This window comes from Salmo salar, chromosome ssa14, assembly GCF_905237065.1.
Source record: "Salmo salar chromosome ssa14, Ssal_v3.1, whole genome shotgun sequence".
NCBI classification, from domain to species: domain Eukaryota; kingdom Metazoa; phylum Chordata; class Actinopteri; order Salmoniformes; family Salmonidae; genus Salmo; species Salmo salar.
Window position 1 is genome coordinate 20,268,772 of NC_059455.1, and position 26,281 is coordinate 20,295,052.

Below are 26,281 nucleotides of genomic sequence, written 5' to 3' on the forward strand. Positions count from 1 at the left end.
CAGTGTAATTCAAACTGGAGACAAGTGCTTTTTGTAGACGCCATAGCCTCCATATATACCGCTACACAATCTAGTTGCAAATGATAATCAAATATCAGTATACATTATACATACAGATAGACCTGGTTGTGTCAGGCTAGGAGAGAAAGGGAGGTCGTCTTGAATTAGATTTGATTATTTCATGCAATCGATAAAGTGGTTCATTATTATTCTACCTCTCTGATAATGGCACTATGTAGGGAATAGGGCGCCATTTGCGATGCATCTTCTGTCACCAGTATGCTACTTGAATTGTGCTACTGAGTGGAGGGAATGCCTGGCCCAGCATGAGGACAACTGAAGTAGGTGCCTCCCCCTGTCCCTGGACCCCCTCTCTGCCTAATCCCTGTTGGAGAGGGGGGATGGAGGCTCTCTCTCTCTCCTCACTAATCTTCTCCCTCTTGTCCATTCACTGGCCCTCTCCGCACAGGATGCAGCTCTTTCTCTTCTTCGCCTCTATTTAGGTCTCTCCCTCCCCCTCTCTTTCGCTCTCTCCCTTTCTCCTTCTTCCCCTCTCCGTCCTTCAACCCTCCCCCTCTCTCTCTCTCGCTCTCTCTCCTTCCCCCAATCTCTTCCTCTCTCCTCTTCCCCTCTCCCCCTCTGTCTCTCGCTCCCTCTTTCTCTCTCTCTCTTTCTAACCCCCTTTCTCTCCCCCGTCATTTTCCCCCTCTCCCATAGTCATTAAGGCGACTCAGAGTTCAGAGAGCTTCCATATCCAGGCTTGAACTGAGGGTATTTTTAAGTGTCCATTCCAAAAGAATGATGTTCTACAATCATCAAGGGCTGGTTTCCCGGACACAGATTAAGACTAGTCCTAGAGTAAGAAGCACTTTCAATGGAGAATCAAGTAATAACCTTGATGTAACTTCACATTTATTCAGCACCATTATAACTGTAGTTATTGGGAGGGTTGTTCAATGGGCTTAAAGCGGCAATCAGCAGTTGAAACAATAACAAACCGTTCTCCCAGCCCCGGCTGCGGTATAACAAATTGAGGGGATGGGGCTTGAGAAATGTTAACATTCTCTAATTCATAAACAGACTTATGGATCCAAGGTATGACCATCCATCCACATCACAATTTCGTTTTAACCATGTTTTGAAGCTATATAGGGCTTGTTTACATTTACTTTGTTGACAAACATTGGAGTAAAACAGGCTTATATTTTGGGTTCTGATGGGGTATGACAGTTTAAATATGATCGTCAGGCATTTAGAAGTTCTATTCTTCTAGAATCAATGGGTACATGCACGTTATTCATTTAGAAGTTCCAAACTGGATGTAGCAACTGCTGATGGCCCCTTTAAGAGGATCTACTTTCATTAGTATCTTTATTATTAAATGTTGAGCCATAGGTGAAAGCATCCTGGTAATCTGATGACTGTAACAATAATGTTTTATTAGCTCCATTAACCTGCCTGCTGCTTTTCTATCCTGCCAATGACTCTCTGGAGCCTATCTAGTTTCTGGCCAACGGCAAATAAACCGGCTGTATGTCAGCGGGGAAAATCCACCTACACAGACACTCCTAGTTCTGGAACGACACAGTAGGGAGAGGGACTGTCTCAATAGCGATAATGTATTCATTTGTTGAGGGACAGATACAATTAAAACATTGACAGTCAGATGCATTGTACCGTCATGCTTTAGTGTGGGCTAATTTGCAACGTCAACCCCCCTAGACATGTAGCTGTTATTTTTTTTCTTCACCAAACTGTTTTACTATTGTTAAAGTTTGGACAAATGCAACCATTTCGAGGACTTTAATAAATTCACAGCGACAGCGAACAGTGTTTTTACCAATTGTCTTTTGGAAAGTAGATGATACTGTAATTTAGATGCAGACGACTCAATAAGATGAATGAACGGATAATAATGAACTATTTTAATCGAGCGTTTTATTCCAAAGAAATTGAGAACAATAAATATTCTTGTTTGTGTTGTGTTGTCTGTTTCCTGTGACACGAGTGAATGGGCTCCTACATAAAAGGGGGTTCAAAGTGTGTGTGAGAGCGTCTGAATAGAGTAGCGTGAGTGAGAGGCAAGTGCGGGTGTGTAGGCATGTCACGAGGCAATTATCTGGCGTTGCCGTGTGACAAAATGGCGGTTCTCTGTCTTTTGTGTGCAGATGGTGTGGGAGAACGGCTGTGTGGTCATTGTCATGCTGACGCCCCTCACTGAGAGCGGAGTCAAACAGTGCTACCACTACTGGCCTGACGAGGGGTCCAACCTCTACCACATCTATGAGGTACGAGGCCTGGCTATCCAACGTCGGCTGTTTGATCAAATAGACCAGTTTTACATTATTGTAGTTGTGTGTGTTGTCTGTTCTCAATTGAAATATGGTTATAGTCGTTTTGATTTGTGTAACAGAGTAATTCAGCATAATTTTTTTTGTAAATGGACTCACTTTTAATTGTATTAATCTGTTTAATATAATTTAATACAGTAATACGAACTTTCTATAAGGTGCACTACGTGTTTAAAATCTAGTGCACTTATAATGGCATGCATATGTGTGTATTCAGAGATAACTCTGACCATAGAATTAGACCATGTGAACTCATTCTTCTTCTCTGACTCTGACATCACTTCCTCTTTTTGTAGGTGAACCTGGTGTCGGAGCACATCTGGTGTGATGACTTCCTGGTTCGTAGTTTCTACCTGAAGAACATGCAGACCAACGAGACTCGCACCGTCACGCAGTTCCACTTCCTCACCTGGCTCAACCAGAACGTCCCTGAGTCCAGCAGGACACTCCTGGACTTCCGCAGGTAGGACTTCCTAGAGTCAGGGCTACCCTCACCACTATTGAAAATTGCAAAAATCCGGAGAACTTTCCCAAAATGCCCAGATTTTCCAGAAAGCCTGAAGGAATCTGGGGAAAGTTACCTGGAAATTTTGGGGAAAGATACCAGATTTTTGCAACCATATTATTGTCAGATTGATATGGTATCAATAAAGTAATTTGTGGTATTAAACTTCTGGTTCCTTTTTCATATTCTCTCTTATTTTCCTCCCACTTTACATGCCAGTCTTCGTATAGTACTATCACTACTATGACTCAGTAATCTCTTTATTGCTAGCCCTACTGCTCTCTAAGGTCCACCGAGGAAACTTTCAAATAACAGAACAAGTCTGAGTAGTGTGATGTTATATAGCCTGGTGTTATTGTATTTGTGGTGCACACTCATGAGGTGAGATCTTCTGGGGAAAGACAAGGGCCAGGATATGTGGTCAAAGAAAATATACTGCCATCGAACCACCAACTGTGGTGAGTGTAGAAATATTGTCTTTTATCACAGGTGAAGGAATGGTGAGGGGAAATAATGAGTTCTCGCTCAATTTCTTATCGCATGCTATTGCAGTAACACTTGAATCTGAATATTGGTTTGTGGTTTCGACATCATTTATCACACTTGAGGGTTCGAGAACATAAACTGCTAGCTAATTCCTCTCTCTGTATGCCGGCATGTATTTAATTAACATGATTTACTTCTGATTGAGCAGCACACTCTTTTTTTCAGTTTCATAGCTACCTACCTGTTTTGGTTTGGTTCTTCCTTCTGTTATGTTGCCAGCTAATTAGCGGTTGCCAGTGTCATTTTTGTGATGTTGCAGCTAGTAATATGAGCCCAGTTGCATAGTCACAAAAGTGATCATTGGAAACTGTGACTCTGCAACCAGGGGCCTTGCGGAACCCCCCTCCTCCTCCTACCCCTCTCCTCTCTCTCCTCAGCCTCTCCTCTCTCTAACGACCTCTCACCTTTTGCTTGCTCATGATTTGCTTGACTTCCTCTGACTGATACTCTCTATAAGCTTAACTTCTCTAAGGATCGACTCTCTCCTTTGAATTCCCCCACTACTCCCCCAACCAACCCCCCATTTGGTGATCTGCTGTTGTCCTATGGTAACTTGGTTCATGGTGGGATCTGTGGGATCGGGACTTCTGAATTGTGAAAAGAATTGGTTTGTTGCGTAACATTTTCTGTCAATTTACTTTTGATCGATGAAGGAATACTATTCATTTAAATCCAATTTATTAAAGAGATTATCATTGGGGATTATAGCGAGAGCATGAAACAAATCCTCGGCTTAAGTACTCAGTTTCCTGCCCCATGTAAATGTATAAGTACTGTAGTATACATACAGATGGAAGTTGAATTCTTATTTAGTTCTATACGTTTCAGTAAGATCATTAGCCTACTTAGTGTACTTTTAAGGGAGTAAGTGACCCCCTAAACCCCACCACCGCTACCCCTTTAACATTGTAGTTCTTGCGCTCCATGATCAAAAGATCTGGTCCAGCATAATTCACCCCCACAACAACAGCTAGTTAACAATGTGAGGGCTGCTGTACGGTGCTGCTGGCAGGAGTGTGTCTCGTCTCGCCACTGTGTAATGTCTTTAATTGTACAAGGTTAATGCACGGCGGTCACAGGGCCTGAGTCTCAAATGGCACCCTATTCCCTATATAGTGCACTACATTTGATCAGAGCCCTGGTAAAAATTAGTGCACTAAATAGGGAATAGGCTGCCATTTGGGATGTAGACAGGCATTTTACCCAGCAGCCATCACACCTCATTACCACAATCCAATATATCACCACTGCAATGGCATATCTTCATTAAGTCAGTCTATTAATTATGATTGTGAAATGTGGATTTATTATTTAAATGTTTTTGATTGACAGGGGATGTATCTTTCCTCCATAGTATCATTATAATATTTTACCTTGATGTAGACTTGTTCTTGATATACAGAAATGCATTTCTATCGGGTCATTATTCATTTGAGAAGTGTTGCCCAGTTAAAATCAAGCATAAATGAGAATAACATTGGTTCAATCACTGGGTGTGCTCTTTTATGTTATATTTAATTGAATTTTGATGTTGGGATTTAATGTTTATAATGCTTTATGTCTGTCTGTTCTGTTGCAGAAAGGTTAACAAGTGCTACCGGGGAAGGTCTTGTCCTATAATAGTCCACTGCAGGCAAGTATAAACAGTATTGTACCTCAGTAGAAGTAAATGATGGAACACATTATACCGTGTGTCTGTACTGGGCCTGACATCTATGAGTATTGCTCCGTCTCTCTGAGTCATATGGCTTGAATAGATGTGCAAAGATCTGAATCACTGTGTTTTCCTTTTATACTGTGTAGGCTAGCCTAGTGGTTAGAGCTTTGGGCTAGTTTGCAAGTTCGCAAGTTGCAAGTTCAAATCCCCGAGCTGACAAGGTACAAATCTGTCGTTCTGCCCCTGAACAAGGCAGTTAACCCACTGTTCCTAGGCCGTCATTGAAAATAAGAATTTGTTCTTAGCTGACTTGCCTAGTTAAATAAAGGTAAAATAAAATTTTTAATAAATATACACTCCTATCCACAGTTCCCAAATATATATCAAACCTGGAATATAGTTTAGAGTTTACAGCTTGTGTTTTCAGTTTTCAAATAATCATTAGCACAAGCAACACAATTTGAATAGCTAGAGCCTTTTACAATACATAGATGCACCTTGCAGACAGATCACAAGGCTCTCTCCTTCTCTCACTCTGCTCAGCTCTGACAGACCAGCCAGGCCAGGCTAGGCAGGCAGACTTCTTAAGACCTGTTTTTTGTGTTCCGAGGCTGTTTGTCCCCAGCATTATCTTTGATCAGTCCGTAATGACTTGTGCTAGACGTTGCTAGGTGTAGGTACATACTGCAGACCTCAGATCATAGACATAGATAGCAGCATCCCCCTTGAGTTCCTGCCTGTGTCCCAAATGGCAACCTAGTCCCTATATAGTGGCCCTACCGGGCCCTAGTCAAAGGTAGTGCACTACAAAGGGAATAGGGTGCCATTTGGGATGCACATCCTGTATACTGCAGTGGGATTGTGTTCAATTATCACTGCCCAGTGTGTTCAGGTACACAACAGACTGTGTGAGTATGTACACACACCACTCGTGTTTTTTTTTAGGGGTTTTGGTTTTATTTTCACAGAGCCAACACCAGTTGAAGTAGAGGATTTAGAAATGGAAAGACATAAGTGAAATGCATAGTGTAAATATTATCTCTCTATTCAACAGACAACATCGATCTCTATACTGAGTGTTTTAGTTTTTCACCAGCAACGTGAAGAAAAAGAATGCATAATATTTCAGCTTTGCCACTTTTGAGGACGGTTCATTTTTTCCTGTTATTATATTTAATCTCCAAAACAACCGTTTTATTCCAAAATGATCATGCTTTGATGTTGTTCAGCCCCTTCATAAAACATGCAGAGTATTAAACTGTCCTCTATGCTGTAACCTGTTATAAGTGCATGGAAGCAGGGCACGCTTTTTGGAAGTGAAACAATATCAAACAAATAATATCAGCATTCAAAATGAACAACTTGTTTTCATTTTTAGGGCTATAAGAACAATTGTGTTGACTAAAACAATAACACATAGCTAATGATGCTCATCTCTCGCTCTCTCTCTCTCTCTCTATCTCTCTCTCTCTCTCTCTCTCTCTCTCTCTCTCTCTATATCTATCTATCTATCTATCTATCTCTCTCTCTCTCTCTCTCTCTCTCTATCTATCTATCTATCTATATATCTATATATCTCTCTCTCTATATATCTCTCTCTATATATATATATATATATATATATATATATCTATATCTCTCTCTATCTCTCTCTATCTCTCTCTATATATATATATATATATATATATCTCTCTATATATATCTCTATATATATATATATCTCTGTATATCTATCTATCTCTCTCTCTATCTATCTATCTCTCTCTCTCTATCTCTCTATCTATCTATCTATCTCTCTCTATATATATCTCTCTCTCTATCTCTCTCTCTATTGCAGCGACGGCGCCGGGAGGAGTGGAACATACATTCTGATTGACATGGTTCTCAATAAGATGGCTAAAGGTGGGAGTCAGACAGCTTTTATTTTCTCTTTACGCTTCTGTGGTGGAGGCATCGCCATGGCAACATTAAAGCCATTTTTCAGCCGTGGGTCTTGAAATGCATTAGAGGGTGACTGACTGGGGGGGGGGGCAGCTTCACTGTATGAATGATCAATGGAGATGGAGTGATTTGGGGGGTTAATATTTTCCAAAGGCAGTATTCCCAATCACAATTATTATTTCAGATATGTAGTTTGAGAGTTCCTACTTTGCCAATTTACATCAAGCAAATTGTAAATGTGTTATGATCAGTTCATGATGTTTATTTCAATGTTATACAAACTATACATCATTGTGTTCGTGTAGACTCGCATGCGGATTATGTTGGAATGTGCTATTCTATTCAAATGAAAAGCACCTTACACCAATTGCTTCAGCATGACACACACACACACACAGGTTCCCCCCTCTTTTTTTCTTGACCTATTCGCCTCTGGTGTGTATGTGTTTGTGTGTGTGTGTGTGCATCCGTGCGTTTACATTTGTGTATTAGTGATTGCAAAATCTTCTGACCGGTGCTGTGACCTTGGCCTTAATGAAATATCAAAGGCCAAAGCAGGCATCTTAGGCCTGCTGAGAGGGGCTTTTCCCAGGCTGTCACGCTGTGAGGCAGCCCAAAGGCTTTTTTTTCTCCATGCCGGGGAGGAATCTGGGCCCGGCCAGTTAGGGCTAGGGTCCTCTTTGTCTGTCTCCTGAGAAGCAGGAGGCCCAGGTTGCAGCGACAGCGTTCCCTCAACCTGATCAAAGGACCTGTAGGCCCTTGGACACACAATCATTCTCTCGTCTCTTTTTGTACCCTCTCCTTTTCTCCCAAGGAATAAATTGTAAATTCGGAGGCTGAGAATTATGCAGGTTTTTTAACATACTCTTTTTTTCTCCTGCTGTAATGTTCTCTCTAACTTAAGAATCGTCAGCACAAGTGCAGGAGTGCTTTCAGCCCGGGGTCCAGCTGCTAGCCACGGCTCTGTCTCTTTCACAGCTCCCATAAGGAGTTGGGGCTTTCTCTTCTTTCTTCTCAGGCTCCCCTCCTTGAAGGGAATCTTGCGAGGGAAACTCAATTGAGACGTTTATACTGTTCCTCCACAGTCTGGTTTATTAGAACCAGCACAATAGTACGATTGTTAGTTCCCAGAAAATGAAGAACTTATCAGCGTGGTGCTCGTAGAACTGTGCGAGCACCATTCTTGGGGACGAATAGGCTGGAGTTCCTCCTTTGTAACTGTAAAGTAAAAACTGTCATATTGAAAGAGAGAATGGCTTGAACGAGCTAGCTTATTATTATTATTTATGTGTCAAAACAAAAAGTTTGCTCTTTTGATACACCGGAATGATTTTCTGAGGAATCTGTGGGAGGGATTGAGGTAGTTAGCTACAGAAAACGAATCAAATCCATTTTCTTTCCATCTATTTTCATCACCACTCCTCATGAATTTAATTGTGTTGTGCTTGTCTCCCTCGCTCTGTTACTTATTTCTTTCTCTGTGAGGTTTCACGGTAGGCTTTCAGTGCCACACAGGCGATCATGTAGTCTGGCCCCAATTAGTTCAAGACCCAGATAGCCGTCTTCTTTGTGATCACAGCCGTGTTTGGTCGGCAGGGGAGCATGGAGCGGTGCCAACTGGGCACTGGGTCTGGGCCTGCTGCCAGCCTGACTGGGCACTGGGTCTGGGCCTGCTGCCAGCCTGACTGGGCACTGGTGCTGAGACAGTGAAGGGAGGCTGCTCCGCTTGTCCAGTAGCCAGCACATCTAGCTATTCACCTGGGCGGCAGCTTGCCAGGCAGACAGACAGACACTCCCCACCCCTCGCTGCCTGACACTGAGACAGCCAATAGGGCACCTTGTTTAGCTCACAAAGCAACAGGGGGGACAAAGCTTTTATCATAACAAATATTTCTTTTTTGATTTTTATGTTTTTCTTTTAAGAATCTTAGCTAAATCCCTGACTCACTCTGATTCCGGTATCTTACATTACATGGCTTTACAAATACCTTTGCAAACATGGTCTTTTTCCCCAGACAGTTTTTTCTCCACTATCTTTTTTTCATCCAGACAACAAGAACAATCTGAGCCTTGTTTGTAGCACTTGTGTGGAGATGGGATGAATGTAATAGTTTTCAATCGCTGCAAGGCGGAGGTTCCAAAGGGAGCGGGTAAAAAAGGAGATTGACAGACGCTGCCTGGATTATCTCCTGGCTTTGAACTCAGTCCAATTTGTTGTTGGTGTTGTGTTGCAGGTGCTAAGGAGATTGATATTGCTGCCACCCTGGAGCACTTGAGGGACCAGCGGCCGGCTATGGTCCAGACAAAGGTACTGTCCTCACCTCTACTGGGAACTCTAATGGACTCTTTCATTTTTGAGAGGGCGGGAGGGAGGGAGCGAGCTTACTAGAGAGGCAGGTGTCATTGCGTAGTAAGTTGGTGCACAAATGGATGTTCTTCACAACTGGATTTGGTGCAGGGCTGATGCAGTCATTTACAATGTAACACAGTGAGAGCAGAAGTTATCTTGACATCCAATCCCCGCAATAAATCTCCTCAAAGAGGATGATGTACCTCAGAGCCTTTGTACATCACCACCATACCTCATTTAAAATGGTGAGTTGAATACATCACCCCGGATTACAGTCTAGTAGGACAGACAAAACTAAGAAATGTAGAAATGTTTTATCTGAAAATGTAGCTTTAATAGCTTTAAGAAGTGTCTGCAGTGCAGTTCTAATAATTAGCTTCAGAATGATTGCCTTTGCTTTAGTGTAGTGCTAGGTTTGTAGTAGGTGTATAGTGCTTCCTATATACTTCTACAGTAAGAGAGAGCGAGACTGGCAAGCTCAGTTAGCTGTGTGTCTTGTCTACAGTGGGATGGATGTGTAACACAGGTACGCTCTGTGTCCTCGACAAATGTAGAGCTTTTATGTCTGTTTCATAAAGCAGAGCTTTCTCTCCAGAGTGTCAGCTCAAATGGGACTCAAGTTGTTCCCCAACACTAAAAACAAAGAATGAACACTATTTATTATGGTCAGACAATTCACAGTGCATCAACAGCCAGTTTGGAAACAGTCATTATAGTGTGGATTCAGTGAGAATTATTAGATTGGTAGCCCCAGCAGTCATATCGACCATCCTTTATTAAACTGTTTATCCACAATGAGTGACTATTATATTTTTGCTATTATGGTGATGAAAACATCATGTTTTATTAGTAGAAGTCTTTGTTTTCTGCAATATATTTCTGATGCAGTTCTATTGATGTCAGTAGTTTAGGGTTCTACGTCAGTGGTTTAGGTGCACAGACACAGTACATCTTAGTTGTTTGTTTAGTTAGTAAACGCAAGTCTCACTCCCCCTAGTGGTTGCTTATTGAATCACAGAGAAGTCCGGACTTTAATAGACCATCTTTCACATGAGTCGCTGTACTGTAGCTCCCCAGGTGTTTACATTTCTGTAATGTGAGTCTATTTCTAAATAATCTGGAAAGAACATTGGTTTGAACTTTACATTGACTCTCTTGCTCCCCTCCCTCTCTATTTGTCTCTCTCTCCACCCTCAGGAGCAGTTTGAGTTTGCATTGACAGCTGTCGCAGAGGAGGTGAACGCCATACTCAAAGCTCTTCCACAGTGAGAGGAGTACCCACTACCAAGCCTCAGCAGCAGCTCTCACCAGTGATCTCTCTCCTTCCCTTCCTGTCTCCCACTCCACAACTCATCCTCTCCACCTCTCCGTCTTTGTGGATGTTGTGCGAGAAAGTGTGACCTGATCTTAGATGTGCAATATAACGCCTTTATTTTTTGGTCTACGGAGCTTGTTTCCAAACAGACAATTTAGTGCATCAAGAATTTGACTGATTGAAAAAAAGTTTTATCTGTTAAATGATTGGAATATATTAATCACCGAAATCTTGTTTTTAGATCTCTATGTATGTGTGATTAATGATTATATTGGTCATCACATCTGTATCATAGGACATATTTAAGTTTGATGTCTTTTTTCACTTTGGTCCCGTGTACTGAACCATACCATACCATGATATGTAGATCAGAAGGAAAACTGCTCAGTTAGGTCAAGTGAATACTGATAACAATGATGCTGATGATAATTCTAGTTACCATAGTGATAATGATACCAAGCAATATGTGTTTCTTCAGATTGTCGAGACCTGGGCAAATAAGTGTAAGTTGTGGACGACGATTGTGAGTAAACTAAGCTAACTAATGTCAGTAAACTAAACGTAGTCATGCTAATGCCTGCCTCAAGTAAAGCAGTTCTATGAATTGGTGTGTGTACTGTATGATATTGTCCTTTTGTAAATAAAGCAGTTCTTCTAAATCTGGATGAACTTGTACATGCAGCAACAATGGCTTAAGTGTGATTATAAACTTGGTGGTCCGCGCCCTGAATGCTGAAAGCCATCGTATATCAGACTGTATACCACGGGTATGACAAAACGTTTATTTTTACTGTTCTAATTACATCGGTAACCAGTTTATAATAGCAATAAGGCACCTCAGGGGTTTGTTGTATATGGCCAGTATACCACTGCTAAGGGCTCTGTCCCAGCACTCCGCATTGCATCGTGCATAAGAACAGCCCTTAGCCGTGGTATACTGGCCATATACCACAAACCCCCGAGGTCCCTTACTGCTATTAGAAACTGCCACTGGATGTCCATGTGTCTTATTAACAGCTGAGTCCATATCTGATTCCCTAATGGTACCCTATTCCTTATATACATTGCACTACTTTTGACCAGGGCTCTATGTAGGGAATAGGGTCCAATTGGGGCCGTAGACCTGGCAGGTTCATCTGCACTACAGGAGTACTGTCAGCTCTACCCCAACACTTTGTGCTTTGACAAGACTCATACCATTTAAATCCCAAAATCGTATATCAATCTTCATGTATGTTGTGTCCGTTGGATTGCATTCTGTTTTGTACATCCAGTATGTTCTGAATTGCAAATGATATGACCTGGAAATGATATGACCAGGCATTGGTAGCATACACTACCAATGCCTGGCTATTTCAAACTATTATTCGCCAGTAGTATGTACAGTATTTCCTTCAGCCTCAAAATATATCCTAGTGAAACCCTGGTCACATATTTTGCTTAGCAGATATTACTTCACTTATGTTTGACGAAAGATATGATTGTACATGATGCATCCCATCATTTCATGTCACCATTAAGACAGCCAGGGAGATGACTATTTACTTTGACAAGCCAAGGATATATAATCATGCCATTTGAGCCATTCGATTCTGAACAATAGTAATAGTGGCAGTACAGAGGAGGAATAGTGGATTGTTATTACATTTTGGCATAAACTCCTTTTCCCTATCACTGCTGTGTGTTCCAAATGGCACCCGAATCCCTTTATTGTACACTTCCTTTGACTAGAGCCCTATTGGACCTGGTCGAAAGTAGTGCACTATGAAGGGAATTGGGTACCATTTGAAACGCATCCAGAGTTAAAAAGTGGGCCATGTTAATGCTGTGTCCTATACTGCAAAAACCTTTTATCTTTCAACTAATTTATTTCAAGAGAAGCCTGGTCTGTTCCACTGATCTGTATGTATATATTATTAGTCAAAAACCAACAGAAGATATGTTGTTCTATCACTGAAGATAAACTATTGTGAATAAAGTTCCATTACTGAGGGTGCAACCTTGTTTTCCCTTTCTTTCCACCACTATCTGCTTGTACAGTACCGTACATATTTAGTTCTGCATTGTCTGAGTAGGCAAGAAACCTGTGTACAGACTACACAACAATCATACCTATTCAAAATGAGATCTGATCCTATTTCTCAAAGGAACCTTAGCACCGTATTGTGAGGTCTCTTGCCTACTCAGACAATGCAAAACTAAATATCTACGGTACAGCGCAGCATTCAACACCATAGTACCCTCCAAGCTCATCATTAAGCTTGAGGCCCTGGGTCTCAACCCCACCCTGTGCAATTGGGTCCTGGACTTTCTGATGGGCCGCCCCCAGGTGGTGCAGGTAGAAAACAACATCTCCACTTCGCTGATCCTCAACACTGGGGCTCCACAAGGGTGTGTTCTCAGACCTCTCCTGTACTCCCTGTTCACCCATGACTGCGTGGCCATGCACGCCTCCAACTCAATCATCAAGTTTGCAGATGACACTTCAGTAATGGGTTTGATTACCAACAACGACGAGACAGCCTACAGGGAGGAGGTGAGGGCACTCAGGGTGTGGTGTCAGGAAAACAACCTCTCACTCAACATCAACAAAACAAAGAAGACGATAGTGGACTTCAGGAAACAGCAGTGGAAGCACTACACTATCCACATCAACGGGACTATTGTAGCTGGAAACGGCAGATTTTTTTATGGAATATCAACATATGCGTACAGAGGACCATTATCGGCAACCGTCACCCAGCCGTTTCCAGCTACAATAGTCATTTACAACATTAACAATGCCTATACTGTATTTCTGGTCAATTTGATGTTATTTTAATGGACAATAATTTTAGCTTTTCTTTCAAAAACAAGGACATTTCTAAGTGACCCCAAACTTTTGAACAGTAGTGTACATATTCTTATTCCATCCCTTTACTTAGATTTGTGTGTATAAGGTAGTGGTTGGGAATTGTTAGATTACTTGTTAGATATTACTGCACTGTCAGAACTAGAAGCACAAGCATTTCCCTACACTCGCATTAACATCTGCTAACCATGTGTATGTGACCAATAAAATGTGATTTGATTTGTGAGCAACAGTAGCACTGTATAAGCAGGAAAGACAAACACTAACAAAGCATTGGTCAATGTGGAGTAAGCTCCAAGTCACATCAGCCTGACAGTTAGCTTGGCCGCCTCCTCTTACCCTGCCAGCCAGAGTGTCTGTGATTGGCTGGGTGCTATTCTGATCTCCAATCTGCGTGGTGATTCATATGGCTTGGCAGCTTCATGCTACTTCAGACTATAGATTATGCTGTCAACACTTCCTATCAACCACACAGTAACAGGATGGAACGCTGACTGACTCCTGTCTTATAGACACGCCCACGCACATGCACACACACACACACAATGGAGAGAAGGAAGTCACCATAAGAAATATCAGTGATCATAAAAAAATATTTCAACAAACAACAAGCCTTATAGATGGAATCTATTCTGCTTTTCATAATAAAAATGTGATTTTAAAAAGATCCACAGGTGGTTTGATAAGATTGCACACACACAAAAAGAACTGCTCTAACTCTGCTCTTCTGCCCAATCATCTGAGGATAGAGAGCTCGTGGCACGTTCAGGGCTCTATTCAATCCGTATCGCAGAAGTTCAGCGTTACAGCGTCAGCGGAGACTGCATTCATGGTTAACGCTGCATATGTCGGCTTAGTTAGAACTGACCTTTACATTTCTAACGCTTCAGCAATACAGATAGAATAGAGCCCATAGTCTCTCAAGTCATCGATTTGTTGTTTTATGCTTTCAAAGTCAACATCTTAGCTAGCTACAATACAGTATGTACCAAGCTCCGTATGTACCAAGCTCCGTATGTACCAAGCTCCGTATGTACCAAGCTCCGTATGTACCAAGCTCAGGATGTACCAAGCTCCGTATGTACCAAGCTCCGTATGTACCAAGCTCCGTATGTACCAAGCTCCGTATGTACCAAGCTCAGGATGTACCAAGCTCCGTATGTACCAAGCTCCGTATGTACCAAGCTCAGGATGTACCAAGCTCCGTATGTACCAAGCTCCGTATGTACCAAGCTCAGGATGTACCAAGCTCCGTATGTACCAAGCTCAGTATGTACCAAGCTCAGTATGTACCAAGCTCAGTATGTACCAAGCTCAGTACCAAGCTCAGTATGTACCAAGCTCCGTATGTACCAAGCTCCGTATGTACCAAGCTCCGTATGTACCAAGCTCCGGATGTACCAAGCTCAGGATGTACCAAGCTCCGTATGTACCAAGCTCCGTATGTACCAAGCTCAGTATGTACCAAGCTCAGTATGTACCAAGCTCAGTACCAAGCTCAGTATGTACCAAGCTCCGTCAATAAGCTCTTGTTTTGCCTGGATAAGCACACTAAATAAACAGTGAAACACTATCTGGGTCCTAACCTTGCTCCTTAGGTCCCTCTAAGAAGTGACACAGAGCTAATAAAAATTACCAGCCAAAATAAAGGAAATATATTCTATTCTATTCTACCCTCTACAAACAAGGCACCTTTTCAGGACCATGGTCAGCTCTCTTCCCAGCATGTGCTCCACTACTATATGTTAAATAACAGGTTTGTCTCACTGGAATACTTGGAACAGGCCCTTGTTAAAAGCCTATCTGTTTACAGAAACACCATCAAGATTTGTCATATGACAGCTAGCTAGCTACAGGTGGTGGCGCCACGTTGATCCTGAAAATAGCCGCTCCCCCTTTTAGTGATGTCATGTGAATACTTGAATAGAATAGAATAAAACGTTATGTTATGTTTCTTTGGCATCACCTTCCATTAAAAGGATCACATACACATACATTCTCACATCATACACATTTAAAACAGTCAGTCCATCATGTTGCAAACACTAAAAACATAGAAGACATTGATACATTCACTCACAAACGACCGCTGTCCCAACTGCACTGGATAGATAAGTACATATAGTGATACAATTTACTTTGCGTTCAGTAGTCCAACAGCACAAGGAACGAATTAATGTTTGCACACGTTCTTCTTGGCCATGGGCATTCTGAAGCGCCGGCCAGAGGGAAGCCTCTCCAACTGAGGGTGTAGAGGGTGGGAGGGGTCGCCAACGACAGCCAGGACCTTCCTTTTGGTTGCCTTGTGGAACAGACTGCTCAAATGTGCCTGTGGTCGACCAATTACTTTGCTGGCTGTGTTTACTATTCTGGTCAGTTTGCTTTTGCTCCTCACGCTCAGATTACCATACCAGACTGTCATATTGAATGTGAGGATGCTCTCCACCAAGCTGCTGTACACCCTCTCCAGAACATCCTGGCTGACCTCAAACCCCTTCAATTTCCTCATTTAAAAACAGACAGGCTTAAAAAAATACAGTCTGAATTCTCTCTAAAACTCAGCTTGTTATCAATTTGTGTCCCTAGGTATTTAAAACACTCAACCACCTCCACTGGTTGGTCGTTCAGAGACAGTGGTTGGGACATTGGCAAGTTGTTGTTGCCATTGATGATCAGCTCCTTTGTCTTTTCCACATTGATGTGGAGGGCACTTGACCGGCACCATTCTTGAAGCTTGTCGGTCTGTTTAAAACAGCTGTCCACATCTGACGTAGCATCTTTAAAAAAAGAGTCCTACCAGAGCCATTGTTCAAAGTCAACCTGTTTTTATCCCTGTCTGACCATGTGAATGATGTGAGATTCCACACACAGCGACCATGGGCTCGTTTCGCTATAATGTAATGCAAAAAAACAGTTGTAGTTTTTTATTGGTCGGAGAGCCTCAGTTGGGTTAAAGCTTCAGGGTCATTCAGGGTTGTTTTGAGGTGTTGAGTCTAATATCTGAATGCTGCTGGCTGTGGTGATGTAGGCTAAAGACAGAACAGGAGCCTGATGGGTCTTCAGTGAGGTCATTTGAAAAAGACCACCATGGGATATTTGAATGACTGTTGCTCCAACTGCCAACATCTGGGAGATTGTCCCAAATGACACTATCCCCTAGTACTTCTGGTCAGGGCTCTGGTCAAAAGTATTGCACTATATAGGGGATAATGTGCCAATTCGAACGTACAAAAAGACTCCGCATCACTTCAATCACTATGAAAATCTTTTCTCATTACATCCAATCCAATTTGATGATTAATAGGCGTCGCTGTGACTCTGGCATTTCACTTTGTTTCATCTCGCCCCCCCCCCCATGCGTTCATCCTGGACACTTCTGGCATTTAGTTGATCATTTTCATCGGTGTCATACGTGTGGTGACCCCAATATTGCATGCTGTCACTCATCATTAGGCCGTTTATCAGCACCCCTCCAATCGCCGCACTCGGGGGGAATTTAACCATTTGCATACAAAAATTGCTTTCCTTTTGCATGGCATGAAAAGACTGCTTTGCATAATTACAAATGATACGGTGATCTCAGACAAACCGTGTACTGGGGAATCAGGATGAAAAATATGACTATAATAGAATAGCTACACTACAAGGCATGATGACACCCAGTGGGGGAACATGTCGTGTGTTGAATGAGGAGAGGTCGTTAAGAAATTCCTCAGATGTTATTTAGCTCTGTAAGTACCTTACATTCTGTTGGTAATCAGCGTGTTATCGGACATTAGAATGAGTGGAATGTCAGAACATTGAGCTCCATGCATGGGAGTTTTTTTAGAATGCTTCTTAGTTCTTTTAGAATGCTTCTTAGTTCTTTTAGAATGCTTCTTAGTTCTTTTAGAATGCATGGGAGGTCTTTTAGAATGCTTCTTAGTTCTTTTAGAATGCATGGGAGTTCTTTTAGAATGCATGGGAGTTCTTTAGTAGAATCTTAGAGGGGACTCTTTTATCCTTTCTTTGGCTAAAAGCAAAATGTTAGAGCTGAAGTCAAGTTGTTTTCCTGTCAAAACGGCATCTATAGTAGAAAATATTATTGTAAAGAGGAAAGGACATCAAATGCTCATATTGAAGGAACAAAGCTTGAATGGTGTTCTGTTTCTGGATCTAAATGAATTTGGACCGATAAATAAAAGCTTAAAAAAGAATTTCAAAGACTGGCAAAAGCCAAATATATCTTCAAGTGATACCACTACTCAGAGTGATTGCCCATTGAAAGGTGACCTGTGTGTGTGTGTGTGTGTGTGTGTGTGTGTGTGTGTGTGTGTGTGTGTGTGTGTGTGTGTGTGTGTGTGTGTGTGTGTGTGTGTGTGTGTGTGTGTGTGTGTGTGTGTGTGTGTGTGTGTGTGTGTGTGTGTGTGTACATGCATGTTTATGTTCAAGGATAGAGACAACAAGGTTGGTGAAGCACCTGGGCAGTTCTGGGCTGTTCTTCAGGTCTGGAGAAGCTTCATGCCTCACAGTCATAAACTATTCTGTGTATAGTGCATTACTTTGACCAGGGCCCAGTAGTGTACTATGTAGGAAATAGGGTGCCATTTGGGACGCAACCCTGGTGATCAGCCTGGAGTCTTGAACAGCCAGCCAGATCCACCATTCAGAATGGAGTACCCTCCTCCATCCCAAAGGGCCAGGGCTCACCCCTGCTGCCAGCACAAACTCAACACTTGGCTGAGGAGTCAACAGGACACAAGGACATTGAGGGCTTTCTTTTTTATTCTGTGGTATCCGGATATCTAATGGAACCCTAACCCTAACCCTATAACCTTAATCCTAGCCATAACCCTAACCCTATAATCTTAATCCTAGCCATAACCCTAACCCTAACCCTAACCCTATAACCTTAATCCTAGCCATAACCCTAACCCTAACCCTAACCCTATAACCTTAATCCTAGCCATAACCCTAACCCTAACCCTATAACCTTAATCCTAGCCATAACCCTAACCCTAACCCTAACCCTATAACCTTAATCCTAGCCATAACCCTAACCCTAACCCTATAACCTTAATCCTAGCCATAACCCTAACCCTATAATCTTAATCCTAGCCATAACCCTAACCCTAACCCTAACCCTATAACCTTAATCCTAGCCATAACCCTAACCCTAACCCTATAACCTTAATCCTAGCCATAACCCTAACCCTAACCCTATAACCTTAATCCTAGCCATAACCCTAACCCTAACCCTAACCCTATAACCTTAATCCTAGCCATAACCCTAACCCTAACCCTATAACCTTAATCCTGTGAGGCATTAAGCTTCTCCAGGCCTGAAGAACAGCCCAGAACTGCCAGAACTGTCTCTATCCTTGAACATAAAAAATACACACACACACACACACACACACACACACACACACACACACACACACACACACACACACACACACACACACACACACACACACACACACACACACACACACACACACACACACACACACACACACAGGTCACCTTTCAATGAGCAATCACCCTGAGTAGTGGTATCACTTTAAGATATATTTGGCTTTTGCCAGTCTTTGAAATTCTTTTTTAAGCTTTTATTTATCGGTCCAAATTCATTTAGATCCAGAAACAGAACACCATTCAAGCTTTGTTCCTTCAATATGAGCATTTGATGCTGAAACAGGAAAGGGCCTTCCCCAAACTGTTGCCACAAAGTTGGAAGCACAGAATCGTCTAGAATGTTATTGTATGCTGAAGCGTTAAGATTTCCCTGTATCTGATCTCCATCACCTAGGACTTGACAATGGTTAATCAAATCTTCCCATTTTTGCCAATTTTTGCTACATTTTGCATGCCTTGGAGGTTTATTCAGTAGCAATGCTAATATCATGGTATTGCCAAATGGACACTCAGTCACTATGGTACTTTTTAATGGTGAGTTTACAAACATAAATTATGATAAATAGATTTGAAATTTGTATCTCATTATGGTAAATGGTGAAATAAGTATAGCCAGTTATAATTGTAATGGCCCAGCAGATAATAAGAAAAGACGATCAGTATTTACCTGGTTAAAAGAGAAGGAATATAATATCTATTGTTTACAGGAAAATCATTCAACAATTTGAGATGAAGTTGTGTGGAAAAAGGACTGGGGGGGGTATATTTCTCCCATAGGCAAAACAATTCAAATAGAGTGATGATATTAAATAACAGTAATTTTGATCCGAATATGCAAATTGTCCGAACAGATCCTCAAGGTAGATTAATTATTTTAAATATGTTATTGGACCATAAACAGATATGGCTCATTAACCTATATGGTCCAAATAATGATGATCCACACTTCTTTGAAAATATATATAATAATTTATCAGTCCTACAAGCAACACTAGACTCTATTATTATGGTGTCAGATTATAATACGGTTTTAAATACCTCTATGGACTGTAAAGGAAATCACACTACAAACTATCACCCTCACGCACTTAAGGAAATCATGAATGTCATGGATATATTGGAACTAGTGGATATATGGAGGCGTAAATATTCTGACCTAGTGAGATATGCATGGCGTAGGCTCAATCAAGCTAGTCGCCTTGACTACCTTCTTATGTCATTCTCTCTGGCACCAAAAGTTGAAAAAGTGTTGATAGGGGACAGAATGCGGCCGGACCATCAAATAATTGGCATATATATTACTCTTACAGAAATTCCACATAGGCAAGGATATTGGAAAATTTCATCAAAGCCTATTGGATGATAACTTGTTTTTAACTTGGACAGAATCATTTCTAACCAAGTTTTTCCAACATGACATAGGTACAGCAGATCCCCTTATTGTATGGGACACTTTTAAATGTGCCTTTAGAGGCCTGCAATTTAGTACTCATCTCTAAAACAAAAGCAGTTTAGGTCAAAAGAATCCATATTAACAAAGGAAATGGAAGGACTAATAGAACAGATAGATAGCAATTAAAACTGTACCATAGAGGCTCAGAATAAGTTAGAGGAAAAACAAAAAGAAATGGAGGAACTTATTCAAAAAATATAAACTGTAATATATTATAAAAAATAAAGCGAACTGGATAGAAAATTGGGAAAAATGCACCAAATTATTTTTTAATCTTCAACATAGAAATGCTACCAAAAACAATTGACTGAAACTTGTTACAAATGATGGAGTCACCCATGACTCACCAAACAATATTTAGAAAGAGGAAGTAAAGTACTTGATATGTTTTTGTTTCAGTCTTCTCCATCTCCACTAACCGAAGCTAATTGTATGGATTTTTTTTTCTATTAATAATGTAAAATTAACATCTGTACAGAAAGACTAATGTGAAGGCCAAATTACAGAGGAGGAACTTCTTGATGCAATTAAAGCCTTTAAGTCCGGGAAAACTCCAGAACTGGATGGCATACCAGTGGAAGTATACCAAACCAGTTTTGATATACTCTTAATCACTCCTATATAAATGTTAGGTTATGAGACACTCAATAAGAAGGTCTGATTTCATTATTATTGAAACAGGATCCAAGTGGTAAATATAAAGATCCAGTCCATTTAAAACATTGCATCATAACACGCGTCAGTGTTATGATGCAAAAATGCTAGAATTTAAAAAAAAGAATTGTCAGATATTATTTATCCTAATCAGACAGGTTTTTACATGGACGATACATTGGAGATAATATACGACAAGTACTGAAAACAATAGAACACTATGAAAAATCGGGGAAATCAGGCATGGTATTCATAGCTGACTTTGAAAAGGGTTTTGAAACAGTATGACTGGAGTTTATATATAAATGCCTGGGATATTTCAATTTGGAGAATCTCTTATAAAATGGGTTAAAGTTATGTATAATAACCCTAGGTGTAAAATAGTAAATAATGGCTACATCTCAGAAAGCTTTAAACTGTTAAGAGGAGTAATGCAAGGTTCTCCACTATCGGGAATATCTATTTATTATTGCTATCGAAATGTTAGCTGTTAAAATCAAATCCAACAATAATGTCAAGGGGTTAAAAATCCAGGGCTTAAAAATAAAGGTGTCATTATATTCGTGTTTCGGATTATTCATGTTTCTTTTAAATCCACAATTTGGATCACTCCACAGCCTCATAGAGGATCTAGATACTTTTTATAACCTCTCTGGATAAAAACCAAATGATGATCAGTGTACTATATATAAGCAATAAGGCACTAGGGGTGTAGTATATGGCCAGAGTGTGTAAAGCTGTCATCAAGGCAAAGGGTAGCTACTTTGATGAATCTCAAATCTCAAATATATTTGTAACACTTTTTTGGTTACTACACGATTCCATTTGTGTTATTTCATAGTTTTGATGTCTTCACTATTATTCTACAATGTAGAAAATAGTACAAATAAACCAAAACCCATGAATGAGTAGGTGTGTCCAAACTTTTGACTGGTACTGTATATACTGTATATATTTACAAAAATATATATGGGGGATTGGAAATTATGCAGACAATTACATTGATGGAAGCTACAATCTATTTGCAATACTAAAGCTGATCTACCCCCCAAAATAAAAACAAATTAAAGTTAAAATAATAAGATTTCCCTTCACTGGAACTAAGGAGCCTTGCCCGAACCATGAAAAACAACCCCAGACCATTATTCTTCCTCCACAAAACTTTACAGTTGGCACTATGCATCAGGGCAGGTAGCGTTCCCCTGGCATCCTCCAATCCCAGATTCGTCCGTCGGCTTGCCAGATTGTGAAGCATGTTTCATTACTCCAGAGAACGCGTTTCCACTGCTCCAGTCCAATGGCGACAAGCTTTACACCACTCCAGCCGATGCTTGCCATTGCGCATGGTGATCTTAGGCTTGTGTGCGGCTGCTCGGCCATGGAAACCCATTTCATGAAGCTCCCGAAGAACAGTTATTGTGCTGACGTTACTTCCAGAGGCAGTTTAGAACTCGGTAGTGAGTATTGCAACCGCCAACAGACTATTTTTACACGCTACACACTTCAGCACTCGGTGGTCTCATTCTTTGAGCTTGTGTGAGCTACCACTTCTCGGCTCCTAGACGTTCCACTTCGCTGCTCCTAGACGTTTCTACTTCACAAAAACAGCACTTACAGTTGACCGGGGCAGCTCTAGCAGGGCAGAAATTTGACGAACTGACTTGTTGGAAAGGTGACAACCAATGACGGTGCCACGTTGAAAGTCACTGAGCTCTTCAGTAAAGCCATTCTACTGCCAATGTTTGTCTATGGAGATTGCATGGCTGTGGGCTCGATTTTATACACCTGTCAGCAACGGGTATGGCTGAAATAGCCGAATTCACAAATTTAAAGTGGTGTCCACATACTTTTGTATATATAGTGAATGTTCAGCACTCAGACTTATGCAATGATTAAATGTATGCAGTGATAAATACATTATAGCGGCTCAGGCTGTTACTGCTGACTTAATGTTAATCAGTCTTTATCAGAACAGTATAGATTATCATACTATTAATTAAGAACACTCAGGACCTTCCTTTGGGGGCTAATGCTGATGTGAAATGTAGTACACGATAAGACAGAGGTTAAAATAATCAACTCATAAATTAGGGTCAAACCAGATATGACAACTCCTTTATTAATTATTAATGTTCTTTATTATTGGTAAGTTATTGGCAAGTCTTCACTGTAATTCAACAGTAACTCTGAAATTGATTGCATTTAAATAGAATGTAGGGTAGCAGTCAGTGTCATAACATATTATAAGTGTATTATAACATTTTTAAATGTTTGTTATTTAGAAGACGCTCTTATCCAGAGCGGCTTACAGGAGCAATTAGGGTTAAGTGCCTTGCTCAAGAGCACATCGATAGATTTCTCACCTAGTCAGCTTGGGGATTTGAACCAGCGAACTTTCAGTTACTGGCCCAACACTCTTAACCACTAGGCTACCTGCTTCCCAGCAGCCATTGTAAATCATGTTACAAACCATTATATGTAAGTATGCACTTCATAGAAAATGTTGCCAAATGTAGACATGGGTTTTATAAGGCAAACGGCAGCTACTGCCACATTGACCATCAGGTAGTATCTGTTTATGAGCCTTCATCCTCCACACTGCTCTCAGCGGCCTCTCCCTGTTAGTGAGATAATGCCTGTTGTATTGTGGTCTTCTCTGCTGCCAGTGTTTTGTCCCTAGTCTAAAAGTAATCTGTAATCTGGGAAGGGAGAGGGTGAGAGGTGTTGGGGAGGGGGGATTGTTCAGAGCCGTCATCCATGCCTCCTGGAGACAAAATAACAGATATTGACCTCTGACCTGTGTTTGCATGAGAATTGATATCAATATTCTAGAGTCCCGGCAGTGGCAACTGGCTTTACATAATGGCCAGCTCCCGAATTCCAAACTCCTGATTCCTTTAATGAACCCAGAATAAAGTGTGTGTATGGGGAAAGCAGAGCGCGGAGAGAGAGAGGAAGGGAGGGAAGGAGGGAGGATTGAGCTCATCTGCATTTCAGATGAGGCCTCTATGAGAAAATCAACCATCCATAATTCATTACATGTTTCCTACAGAGCCTAGCGACAGCGGAGATCCTAGCAACAGAATCCTAGCAACAGCAACAACCACCCCCCTCACCCTCAGCCTATCAAGAACCTGCATGTCTGATCCAATTTAGCCAATGGAGAGAGGGAAGGAAGTGAGAGGGGAAATGATGTGTTTCCTCTCTCTCTTCCAGCTGTGTGAACATACCACTGAGCCACGACAACTGTCGTGATGAAGACCATGTCGGTCAAAACATGATTACCTCGTCATTATATCATGTGCTTCGATTGAAGGTCTCCCATACAAAACGGTCCCGCGGGAATCCTACAGGAAAGCATGTCCAACAGGAATATCAAAAAAATCATAGAGGTTCTACTCCTGCAGGATCTTTAAAATTCCTTCTGGATAGTGCAAATTCCTACAGTAGGCCTGTAGGAGCATCGGGAAAAACTTCTGACAGGTATCAACTTCAGTCCACAGTTGGTTCACAATCAGTCCACGGGCATTCTATGGTAAGACGGGGAAAAGCTAGTCTTTAACTTCGTTGACTGAATCCAATATGTCTTTGCATCTGACAGAGACAACAGCTTCTTTCTCTTTCCTGGCCTGAGGTGGGTATAATTTAGAGAGTCATTCATTGGCTTGATCTAATAATGAAAAGGGGAGGTTTAGCCTACCTGCTCTTTCAAAAGCCAACACTGCTCATTCACACCTTCATTCTCTACCAGGCAATCTACCATAGACGCTTTCATCTCAGATCGTTTCTATCAAAATAGAAGTGTTGTTGTTTGTAATGCAATTTACAGGGCATGTCTAGCATATATAAAAGGGTTTGTCCATTGTGGTCTGTTGTCCATCCAGGCTACTGAAAATGTGGCATTACTTAGCATCCTTCATCCATATAGTATTCATTTAAAAGTCCAAAAACAGATGTACCAATCCCGGATTGCTCCTTTAAGAGATGTAGCTTCTATCTACAGGAAGTTAAAACATCTCTCTCTCTCTCTCTCTTTCTCTCTCTTTATGAAGAGATTAAAAAAATAAAATTAAAAAAATATATTTTCTTTGAAAGTGACATTGAACTTCATCAAATCTCATCACCACCTCCCTCCCCTTGCTTTTTGAAAATGTGTGAGTATAGAGGATTCAGTGAGTGTGTAACTGAAACAATTCTAGATGTGACAGTGTGTGGGTAGAGACCCCATTGAAGTGTTAGCGAGGCCTGTGTGACGACAGGGTGACACATAGCTCATTTGGATCAAGATCATAAAACTGCAGGTCCCCTGACAGGTGGTGGTCTCCCAATGTGCACTTAGAAATAAGAGCACTGCACTCACTCATATACAGACGTAGGATCACCCCAAATGACACCCTATTCCCCACATAGTGTACTACTTTTGGCCAGAGCCCTATGCATTACATAGGAAATAGGGTGCCAGTTGGGACCTTGATATATAGTTGTAAATGAGGGATAATTAATCATCATCTCCAGATTAAATTAATATGATAGGGTCTCGCTGTTGACATCTATGCAATTAGCAAGGATCACAATTTGGAGCCCTATAGATATTCAATATTTAAAACTTTCACAAATGTGCTAAAAATCTGAATTGCAAATGATGTTGAAATCATTTTCCACGAGCCAACAATAGTCACCTTTCTATTTAAAAAGTTAATGACTCTGTTGCCTGAATGTGCTAGTCTGGCGAGAAAACCCCCTTCAGAATGGTATGGCATGGAAGAACCAATAGCAGTATGGATTGGGTATAACCAGCCATGCAATAACCTGTCCTAGCAAATAATAGATATGTATTTTCCTATTACTTCTGTTCATGTGTCTGTGTGATTCTTCACATGCAGAGAGCTGCCATGGAACCTTGCCTACTGCCATATGGTGCACAGTCTTTGCCATAGCTTTGGGGATTCACACCTCAGTCTGTGCTCTGCTTCTATTAACAATTTAGCAATAGATGCTGTGGTCGCACTTCAGGATATCCCATTTCTCTTTCTCTCTCTCTCTCTCTCTCTCTCTCTCTCTCACTCCTCAGGATTGTTTTGCTCCATGACTGCTCGTATTAAAGAGATCGAATGGGATCTTAAGTACTTACAAATGTGTAAAATATTGTACGAATTGGAATTCATAGAATATCATAAGAATTGGATGACGTGAGCTCTACTTTCAAAACTAATAGCTGAAATTATACAAAACCTTTATTAGGCATCTTTAATCAGTAG

General features: G+C 41.2%; 1 protein-coding gene across 2 annotated transcripts in view; it reads left to right on the forward strand.

Annotated features, from left to right (window-relative positions):
* LOC106568821 (receptor-type tyrosine-protein phosphatase N2) overlaps positions 1–12,661 on the forward strand; it is a 149,199-nt gene extending 136,538 nt beyond the window's left edge. For both annotated transcript variants that reach the window (XM_014139506.2, XM_045694068.1), the window contains 6 exons: positions 2,169–2,288; positions 2,648–2,814; positions 4,982–5,035; positions 6,897–6,961; positions 9,235–9,308; positions 10,548–12,661. In XM_014139506.2, coding sequence (XP_013994981.2) covers positions 2,169–2,288; positions 2,648–2,814; positions 4,982–5,035; positions 6,897–6,961; positions 9,235–9,308; positions 10,548–10,619 — 552 coding nt within the window. In that variant the 3' untranslated portion in view covers positions 10,620–12,661. The remainder of the gene's footprint in view (positions 1–2,168; positions 2,289–2,647; positions 2,815–4,981; positions 5,036–6,896; positions 6,962–9,234; positions 9,309–10,547) is intronic.
* The last annotated feature ends 13,620 nt before the right edge of the window (positions 12,662–26,281 follow it).